General features: G+C 47.7%; 1 protein-coding gene across 7 annotated transcripts in view; it reads right to left on the minus strand.

Moving 5' to 3' along the window:
• Positions 1–10,855, minus strand: part of TCF4 (transcription factor 4) — a 212,870-nt gene that overhangs the window by 37,710 nt on the left and 164,305 nt on the right. For all 7 annotated transcript variants that reach the window (XM_026076922.1, XM_026076924.1, XM_026076923.1 and 4 more), the window contains 2 exons: positions 4,017–4,122; positions 1,844–1,977 (listed from right to left, as the gene is read on the minus strand). In XM_026076922.1, coding sequence (XP_025932707.1) covers positions 1,844–1,977; positions 4,017–4,122 — 240 coding nt within the window. The remainder of the gene's footprint in view (positions 1–1,843; positions 1,978–4,016; positions 4,123–10,855) is intronic.

Below are 10,855 nucleotides of genomic sequence, written 5' to 3' on the forward strand. Positions count from 1 at the left end.
AACCACCACCACTCCAGCTTTCCTCGACAGGCTTTTCTTACAGGAGAATTACTGACCTCTCATCGATGCTCCAAGAGAAATTATGCAAAGAACACTTAGAGTGTCCTGGCCTCCCTTCCCTCCCAGCGCTACCTGAAATGCAGCAGGCTCTGCCTCTACAAACATTTACCATAAATAATTAACATGAACTTCATATTCATAGGCACTGAGCACCTACAAGTCCCACCGGTGTCAGTGAGAGATGTGAGGTCCCACCACCTCTACGACGCAGAACAAATAGTAATTCCGACATTGAAGAAACATCCTGGCGAGTCTAGGTGGGATGTCCCAGCCCTCTTTACCTCGGGGAGATATTTCAACTCTCCATGAAAACCATTATGCGTTACAAGAAATCCAGAATCAAGGTACACTTAAAAGAAATGCAAACGTGTTTTCAGACTTGCACAAGGAAGGCACTCAGTAGTCTTAACTCTACCTGAACTGACGCCACGCAAAAACCACCTAATTCTGATGAATTAGTATCAGTGTAGATAACAAATTAGATTAAATTGGGTTTTAAAGGTATGCTCAATTTTATAATATATGCTTGTCACTTCAGAGCAATGTTAAATTTGCTTAGTGCCCTAATTATGCCTTTTATAAGGACATGATTAAGCAGTTTTTGAGGCAATTTCTTTTGCTTTTGACTTCCTATTACTGTTACATAGGACTGTGCTAACCTCATTAAGTTCAAGATTTTAAAAATCTGTTTTGCAAATTAATTCTCAGTTTGCAAAACTGAATTTAATTTTTCTAATTCCTAAAAGGAAGTTTCTGCTAAACTTTAAAGCAACAGACTCCTCCCTTAAAACCAGTACTTCTTGTTACTCTCCTTTTCAATGGTCTTCCAGAACAAAAAGCGTAAGTACAAAATAGGAAAACATTACTTGTAAAATTACCTACATTTTGAGAAAAATGACTTCCATTTTAGCAGTCTGTTCATTTCTTGACCTCCTCCTTTACCAAAAGAAAAAACAAAACAAAACAAACAACCCCCCCCCCCCAAAACTAAACCGATGCAATACAGTTTTACTGCTACCTAATCAATTCAGCCCTGATTATTAGAATATCCCCTAAGGTGTGCTCAAACCAGATTTAATTCCAATTTTATTCTGCTCGTCCGCAGGGTGACGGCCAGGTAACGAGCACCAAAGGCTGGTCAGCGCTGGTCTGCTGAAACCGCATGGAAAAGAAGGGTCTACAAAGACCTCTTTTCTCCTCTTTTCCCTTCCCAGCGACACTGGTGGAGGCTGAGAGATGTACAGAGGCAGCATAAAAGTCTGTGTTGGTTTAAACATATAGATTGGAAAAGCAATTTTTTCTTGCACTCTTTCAGTGCATTTTACACAGGGTGGCAACTGTGAAAGGAAACTTAGTTGTTTGGGTTGGGTTTTTTTTAAAAGAAAAAAAAAAAGCACCACTTGCATTATGTTGTCTTTTAGGGATTTCACTATTTCTGCATCTAATACGGATAGCTTCTGAGCTGCTGCCTTTCCAATGGGAGCCTCGTCCGCTCCCGTTCCTGAGGGCTCCCCAAACCATCACACGGTTGAGTTTAAACATCTACTTCTCTCGCAAGACGCTGAATGTCCAAACCCAATACTCAAGAGAAGGTTTTCTGTGATTCCCCAGCCACGGCTCTGCAGAACGCCCGGCGCGCTGAGACCACGCGAGGGTGCGGGGGGAACGTTTTCGTGGTGTGACCTGCCTGCGTGGCGACGGGGATGCGCTAGAGGTCCAGAGCGCCCGGCGGCCGCGCGCCCCGCTTCGCCCGCGCCCCGCAACCCCCCGGCGCCCCTCGTACCAAGCGGTCGTGGGGGTGCAGACTGCAGTAGCTACTGGACTGTGGAATATGAGACGAGTTGCCCAGCATCCCTCCGTAGCCGGGCTGGTTCATCCCGCTGGAGGAGCTCCACGGGTCACTGCTGTGATGACCATCTGCAACACAGAAAGAAGAGAGTCTTGCACAACCGCTCGGTTTTGCCCTTCTGCGAACTCTGACGCCACATGGCTTTGCCATGAAGACGTGCTCCTAAAGGAAGGATGAGGCCGGACGGAGCAGCAGCACGCAGCAGCGCCGTCCTGACAAACCTCATGCCAGTCACGTATCTTCTGCTTGGAAGTTTCCCACAGTTTTACTCCTTCTGGAGCATCTTGAACTCAAGTATATGAACTCAGTTATAACAAATTTCACCAGGGACAAAAGCCTGAGCTTGGAAATGAAATAAAGTAAGTCTATTCATTAGAATTAGTCTGGGCTAACGAGCTTGGGACAATGCCTTAAGTTGGTTAGTGATCTGATATGTCCCGAACTTTGAATTTTTCCAAATCCAGAGAGTTTTCTGAGCTGGCTTTTTTTTGTTTGTTTGTTTGGATGGTTTTGGCTTTTGGTTGTCTGGGTTCTTTTTTTTTTTTTTTTTAAAAAAAAAAAAGTAGCACCACTTGCACTGTGTCGTCTTTTAGGGATTTCAGTGTTTCTGCATCTAACATGCATAGCACCCACCCTTCCATTGAACTCACTGTCAAGGTGCAATTTGCACTAAAAATTATGAAACAGGGTTCCCCACATGTTACCAAGTGAAAGAGCTAGCTGTACATTTTGCGTTTAACTAGGTATTTTCTAATGGAGTTATAATGATCCAGTGAAAAATATTTTCTACTGGAAGAATGCCATGGTTTTAACATAAAAAAAAGAAAACTCTTCCATAACGATCAGCAGACCTCAAAGAAAGGCATGTGGGCTGGAAAAGTCGTCAGCTTTTTCAAACTACAAGAGTTGGTCTAATAAAAAATTATTATGCCTCAGCTTCAACCTGGCCTTATCCATATCCTTCAAACCTGCTGGCAACAGCAACACTTCTAGGATAATCTTCCCATAGTTGTTTGCACAGTCATTTAATGAGATTTATGTCATCAATACAAATCTGTGAGAAGATAACATTTAAAAATATGGAATGCATTGCAGAGTATAACTATTTGATATCATCAGAAATCTGAAATTTCATAGAAATCTTTATAATTCTGTAGGAGTTTCGTAACAGTTTGCTCTTTAAGTGGTACTTATTTCTGTTTTAAGCCAAGAGCACCATTTTCTTTGGAGCTGCTGCTCCTGCCTCCCGGGTCGGGAAGCAGCCTAGATGTAGACTTCTGCACCAACGGAGGGGACAACGTGGGTCACCATTCCTACTGACATCCCCGTCAAGCCCGTCTTGCTTCCGCCCCTAATGACCCGGCAGGGTGGCAGCAGGCACGGCACTGCGACCGATTCCTCCCTTGTCCTGCGGATACTTTAGCCTCCTCAGTCACACAGATTTACTCATCCGCCCAAAGCTAAGGATTTGCTTAAGTGTTTAAAAGCTAATTATTTTGCCCTAAATGTGGCAAAAGATGAGTAGCCTCATTCTAGGTGGATGCTCCCAAACTCTTGGAGGTTTATTTACAAAGTTATGCGGAATTTCATCTTACTTGCATGTAGTCATTGCAAGAAATACAACACGGTAACGGTGAATACGTAAAATCCACTAACCCATTCTCAAATGTGAGCAACTATGTGCTTAATTTTTACAAGGTTGCAGTAATTCCATACACAACATATAGATGTACTCGTAGCACTGTATGCTTTACCTAAGATAAAATCTTTCTCATTAGCATAAAAACAACAATACACAAAGTACATGCATGAATTCGAGTGCATTTAGTATATGCATAATGTATGTGCACACACATGCTGAAAAAACTGCTTCCAGTAACTCAGATGATAAGAACCTGGCAAGCTATTCATTATCCCGTTTCGCTGCAGGATCAAAACAAGATGTTCCGAGACGTAACGATCAAACGGGAACTTACGGGTCTTCATTTTAATGGTAATGTTACAGACCACAAGGTGATATTCCTGTATGTCTCGACTACACATAAACCAAAATACAAACACGGAAAATGTATGCAAAATAGATTTCTTTCTGAAAGCAGCACCTTACCTTGCATGAAGAAGGAGCTAGGAAAAGTGCTGGCTGCTGGTTTTGAGGATGGATAACCTGGTGAATCCCTATTGTAGTCGGCAGTGCTTGCTGACGGGGCATAAACCTAAGGAAAAAAGACTAATTTAGTATGCCTTTAGCAGGATGCAGGAAAGAAATACTGAGTTTTTACCTTGCTCAGTATAAATCAGTTCACAACACTACATAATTCTTCTCTCAGAATACAAAAAACTCAGTATATGTGTGACTAGAAAATAAATTTTAAGCTTCAAAAGAAACTCCAGCCTGACATTTTCCAGCTTTAAACAAGGATATTTGCAAGGTATTTGTCAAACTATATATTTCTGTAAATAAAATGAATAAACAGACGCACATATGTTCTTCCTTGAGCATTAAGGAGCTGAAAATAAACAAGAACTTGAAACAATACTTATTTTCTTATATGGAAGTATACAGACTTCGCACATTTAAGAACAAAAACGAAAGCAGCGCAAGGACGTCACACTCATTATTTCCCCGACTGAAAAATGAGATTTAGGAAACAGCATTATCAGGGACACTGAAAATTATAAACATGTCTTGGGATATTAAATTCCCATGGTCCTAGCTCTTTCCCGAGAAGCTTGAAAGGACTGTTAAGAACCTGGACCTACACAGGACCACCAACGCAGCGTGTGTACACACCAGGGGAAACAGGCCGCCTTCTCCAGGACTTATTGTATTTGCGTGCGCAATAAACTTCGCACGTGTGCCAAAAAGCTAATTTACTTACATTTGTTTACTAACACACCAGAGGTTTTCTGTTAACTTGCCCTGCACAAAATCTCTGGTGGGTTCCTCGCTTGCGCTCAGATCAACTGGGACGGCATTAAAAAAAACCAAAAAACAGAAAAAACAACAAAAAAAAAGCCCGCCCGGGCTCAGAAGGCAGAGTTTAATTTATTCCCTCTCCCTATAGGCGCTCTATATTCCCCGGAATTCGGGCTCTGCGTTGGAAGTCGCTGTCTCCAGATGGTCAGGAAGACCGAGGCACTGTCATCTCCTGATGAAAATGGATACCTTCCTGCCTCCATTTTGCAGCAGGCAGCAGATCACAGAGCTGGCAGGGAGCCTGCTCCGGCATTCCCAGGTCACAGCGAAAGCCGGCAGGGCGACGCGCCGGCATGAAGCCCGCCCGGCCGCCACTTTGCATCGCGGCGCTTCTCCGCCGGAAAAGCGGGACCCGCGCGGGAGCTGGGCGCTGCCTGCACCGTCCGCTGCCTCGTGGAGCTCCAGTGCGACGGACGCGGCTGGAGCCTGGGGGGGAAATCGGCGTCGAGGAGAAATCCCAGCAGCTGCCGCGGCCTCGTGCCCAGCGGGAAGGAGGCGGCACGGCCGTGAAGGGGAGCGCTCAAGCGGCTCTACGGCAAGGTCAACGGCAGCCGACCAGGAGAGGCGGGTGGGATGATGGACATGGGGTTGCGTTCCATCAGCACGTGATGTCCTCAGACCAGTATCGCGCGAGCGAACCCCCTCCTCGAGCATCAGCGTTCAGCTGAATTAAGGTTTCGAAGGCGTAGCAAGTGAAACAACGCAACCGGACGTGCGCTGGGACAACCTAACGCCGGCCTCCTCGGCGTTGCAGTTCTCGCATCAGCCACGCTAGAGTCTCCTTCCTTGGAGATATTCGAAACCCGCCTGGACGCGATCCTGTGCAACCTGCTCTAGGTGACCCTGCTTGAGCAGCGGGGTTGGACCAGATGATCTCCAGAGGTCCCTTCCAACCTCGACCATTCTGTGAAAGTCATGCAAAAGAGCAAGGGCCATCTCTGAGGGTTTCAACCTGTGAGGGGGGGAAAAAGCATCCCCCTTGGCCTCAGGCCCTCCGCATCCTGCAAACGCATCTCCTGCGCTCCAGCCCAGGGAGGGGGTCAGGGCAGGCGGCGAGGGGACAAGGGCCTCTCTGAAAAGCCCCAGAGATGTAGCGAGCGAGGGATGCGGGACACATTAGCCAGCCCAATGGTCAACGGCAAGGCAGAGGAACCGAGGACGGAGGACTCCCCCTTCGCACCCCCTTCCCGCTGCTTCCCGCTCTCCAGGCTGCCTCCTGGCTAGCGGGAGCGCTTCGTTTCACAAACGCTTAATGCAAGTTATCAGCAAATGACCATACAGGGGTTTTTAGAAAAGAGATCCGAACTCCAGATTTAATGCTAAAATAACTACTGTCAAATTAAAGACGGGCAGGGATGAAAAAAATAGGTCTGATGCTTCCACATATCTACGGTATGCTAATGCAGAAGGCTAACCCACAGGTTAGGAGGAGGCACTAACATCAAAGGCAGCACGCCGATGCCTTAATAAAACATGCAGCAGGCACTTCTGGTACTTTCAAAGTGGTGTGCACGCTGGTTGCAGAACAGATGCACTGCACCGACGTATCTCGAGGAGGTGTAACGGGTGGCTTTAGGACAGCTTTACTGCATCGTGGTGTCCAATCTGGAGTACTTGCTCCATCCTGCTGTATCACGGGATGTTTAAGGGTTTGGGGCGTTTTGCTCTGCTCCTGGCGCTGGGTTTCGTCCGCGGGCTGCGTGTGCCGACGGGAGCGAAAACCCAAAGGACAAGCTCCTCGCCAGCGTGACGACGATCCCAGCACGTCCAAACCACTGCGCAGCGAGAGCCCTACCTGGGAAAAACCACGTGGCTTCTTGACGTAAAAAGAGACGACGAGGAAGCCCGTCCTCTGCGGCGCGCCGCCCCGCCAAGCCGCCCTTACGCACGACCGCTGTTTTAAAGATTCCCACCCACCCGTCTCCCCTTCCGGCATGGCTCCTCGCTCCGTCTCCCCGGAAGGGTTTCGCTCCCTTCTCCCACCTGGCCGGGCTCCGCGCAGGCTCGCATGGAGTATTCCCCAGCAGCCGTCTCGGGTTGGCTCTAACACGCGAGAGCCACTGCACAGTGGTATTTCTTTGCCTCTATCTAGCGCCTGTGTTGTTTTTTTTTTTCCCTGTAGCCATTTCAGGCGTAACTCCAGCTAAGCAAAAATCGTAGCAGCAGGGAAAGGCCCCCTCCCGCCGGCGGGAGCCTGGCTTTGCACGGCAGCTTTCCGCAGTAACCGCAGAGCGCGAATTGCAAAGGTGAAACAGCCCTCCCGCGGCACCGCGAGGCAGCAAGCGGGTATTTCACACTGCTGGTTGACTTGTCCACTAACTCATGGGTTTGCTTCGCTGTTTGCTGTCAAGCTAAGTCATAAAACTGCAGGGCCGGATCCTTAAACGCGGGTGCCCGAGCAGCGGCACCGAGGCACACGGGCACTACCGCGTTTGAGCACAGAAACCGGCTGCTTCTGCTGATGGCTCTTCTTTTGTCCCAAATTCCACAAGAGTCGCAGCCCCGCTCTGCACGGCTCTGCTTTCTGAATGATTCAATAGGAAAACACTTCAGAAATAACCAGAATTCATAGAGCCAGCAGTGAAATGAATTTAAGGGAAACCATATGCCAGTGTTTCTTCGCATGCCGACGCCGAGGATTTTGCATTTCCTCGGGATGTGCTTGTTTGGAATGACCAGGCGTCCGACAGGTGTAAAAAGCACAGGCGTGTATCTACTTTCAGGTTTCACATACCAGCAGCTGTAATCAATCTTCAACGTTAGCAACAGGAAACTTGCCAGGACAAGATTGCAATTAAATCTGGGTCAAACATGTTTGGTGATTTTTTACTGTTCTTAGCAGTTGTATAAAAACGATGAATGAAAACTTTGGCAAATGCTACCCTGGGCAGCTTCTGGATGTGCAAGTCAGTTTGGAAGTTGTGAAGTAAAGGAAACAAAAACAGCAAAAGGAGAAGAAGAGGGTAGACAGATTTTAGTGGTCATGAAGTGATGGAAAAGATAGCCAAAATAAATGCCAGCTTACAAAATGTCATGTAACTGGGTGTAACTCTTCCTCGCTAAAGACAGACATTTATTTTCCCTGTTGGTTTTATAGCAAAATTCTCACAAAGTGAAAGCCTCTGGAGTCAAGCAAATTAACTCATTTTGCTGTGGCAGGCTCAGTCATAAGAATGAATTTAAGGAGCTGTAGGGTGTTTTTTTTAAATCCTGTATTTCCTTAAGAAGAGCCAGTCTTTCAATATAAATATTCATTATTGTCAGGTTTTTATCACACTAAGATTTTCATGTTATCATGACATGAGTTAAGAGCACGCATGGAAATTCCTCCGTACTAAAATGCGCAGAAGTCTACAGATTTGTTTTCCCCTGTATCATAGGGACCGTAGCATTTTCAAGAGGCAATAAAGAGAGCGCAGGAAATGATCAGCTGTATGAACATGCAATAATCTAACTGGCCCATGTCTTCTTGCCATTATTCCACAAAACGAATAACGTTTAAAAAAAAAAAACAAAAAAAAAGTATTATTTAGTCACATTGATAATCCATCCATAAATGTTTGCCAGATAATTTTACAAAGCAGGAATTGTGCCTAACTTAAACACACACATAAATGATCATGAACGAGTGTTGATAAAGAAAGACAACCCAATGACTTGATCCAGAATTGCGAAAGAGAAGCAGGTTGAGTTTATACCACGGGCAAAAATGGTAACACACCGTCTACAAAAAGAAGAAACGGAGCAAGCTGCAGATGTGTACAGCCAACTTTCTGATTTGACAGAAAATCCATTATAGATTTAAAGACGTTAATATTCTTAAAGAGAGTCTGAATTTAGCAAATGATTGTGACTCATGCTGGGAGGCTTGGAGAGATGATGAACAACAATCTGGGGAAAAACAAGCCATTCTGCAATACGACACGATGAAGAAATTACCACATTGTTTCGATTTCTGGGAGCCTGCCTGCACGTTCCCACCACCTTGTCTTCTCTAATTCTCCTGAATTCTCTCTAATTCTGCTCAGAACGCGTTTCAAAATCTTCCCGTTTCTCGCCGTTCGAGGGCTCCTGCGTGGGTCTCCAGCAGCGCTGATCTGGCAGGGATGAGCGCCGTGCGCGGAGCCGGGGGTTCCCGCACCCGCACCGCGCACGGAGCCCAAGCCGGCCCCGGGGAGGGCATGCGGGACCCCTCGCCACCCCCTTCCTCCCTCCCGGCCGTCCGGCAACAGCTGGATGGAGGTGGCCCAGCAAAGGGACACCGGAGGTTCTCCTCTCCCATCGCATCCCTGCGCGTCTGAACGCCCCCTCTCTCCCCTCTGCTCTGCCGCTGCCGGAAGACCTCGGGTTTCCTCCCAAATTAAGATGAAGCCCCGGGAAAGGCAAGCTGGAAGGAGGCTCCTCATCCCTGCCAGGGGTCCGGCGCCTGGCGGGAACGCGACGTGCGAGCCGCGAGACCCCACAGCGATGCGGAGCCGCGCGCTTCCGGATGCGGCGCAATCCGCTTAAATAGGCACCTGCTAGAAGGAGACGCTCGTGAGGAGAATAAACCCATCAATCAACAGCCTGGAGACTTCGAGATACATGGCGAAACTCCTCTAAAATTAAGATCTCAAGGAGAACATTTATTAAATTATAAGTACGTTACCAAATGGCAAAACGTAATGGCTATCAGAGCTGTCAGGGAGAGCAAACCTGCTCGCCGAAGCAATCTGCTCCGCATTAGCAGATGTCAGCTTCGCGCAGAAGGACAAACTCTTCCAGGCGCATCCCGAGGAAGCGGGAAGCGCTCCTTGCGGGAGGCAAAAGCGAAAAGCTGGGGAGATATTACAGCCCGCACCGAGAGGCGAGACACCTTCACCAGCAACGTCAAAGAGCATTATCCCTTCCCTATGACTTTTCCTTTCCTTTTTTTTTTTTTTTTTGGTCTTTTTGCCCCAAGGCAATAGTCCTTCCTGGGTGCATGTGCACGTGCGGAAAGGCTGCTGCCCCCAGAGGTGGGGACACGGCCCCTGGAGCATCCTCCTTCCAGTTTTGCCACCTCACCACGCTGACTAAGGACAAACCACCCCAGCACTTAGGTTCCCACCCAAAATAAAAGTAATAATAATAATAATATTTTTTTTTGTATTTTAATACACATTAGGAGCAGATTCCCCTCTCCCCGGACCGACCTGCCCCAGGTCACCAGCAGAAGAAGGACACTTTTTAAAATTGCAGGTCCCTAATTCAGACCACATGTTGTTGCTGCTGGTGCTTTGGAGCCGGAGGAAGAGGGAGCGGGCGGTGGGGGAGGAGGGCGATGATGAAAAGAGCAGCTCCACAAGTGAAGCACATTACCAGCCTGGAGTGGAAAGGGCCGGAAGGAAAACCCACCCACCTCACCCTGCGTTTATTCTATCAACCTGCAATTGCAGCAATCAAAACCAGATGTCGGCTCTTCCAGATCTTTCTCGCAGGACAAACATGCAAAAGGCCCAGGGCCTGGCGTTGCCATCAAATAGTAATTGATACCATATGAGCCACAAAACAGAAAAGCACATGCAAACCAACCCCTTGCCCCGTGAGAGGTATGAAATTGCAGGTCCCGCTGAGCCGTTAAGTGCACGGTGCACCATGGAAAACAAGTGTACATAGCTACGGTAACCACCTGTAAGTCACAGCCCCAGCAAGGCTTCATGGACAAAGGCGAAGCCCGAGGGGGTGGCAGGGGTCGAAGGTTGCCCAGGGTTAATGAAAAAGGTTGTTTAGTGCTGCGGAAAATGAATGCAGGTGTGAGACTGATCACAAGAAAAAAAGAGAAAAACCCCAACGCTTGCCTCTGCACCGCGTTTTGCCCCACGTTCTTCAGCGGACGCATGTGCTCCTGCGAGCACCCTATGCTGGGGACGGACACCACCAACGCCGCGCTGCGGGTCTGCACTGGGTTTATTCCTGCAATTATCCACTCTCCTGCTGGTGACAATTAT

This window comes from Apteryx rowi, unplaced genomic scaffold (assembly GCF_003343035.1).
Source record: "Apteryx rowi isolate R43461 unplaced genomic scaffold, aptRow1 scaffold_442, whole genome shotgun sequence".
Lineage (NCBI taxonomy): Eukaryota > Metazoa > Chordata > Aves > Apterygiformes > Apterygidae > Apteryx > Apteryx rowi.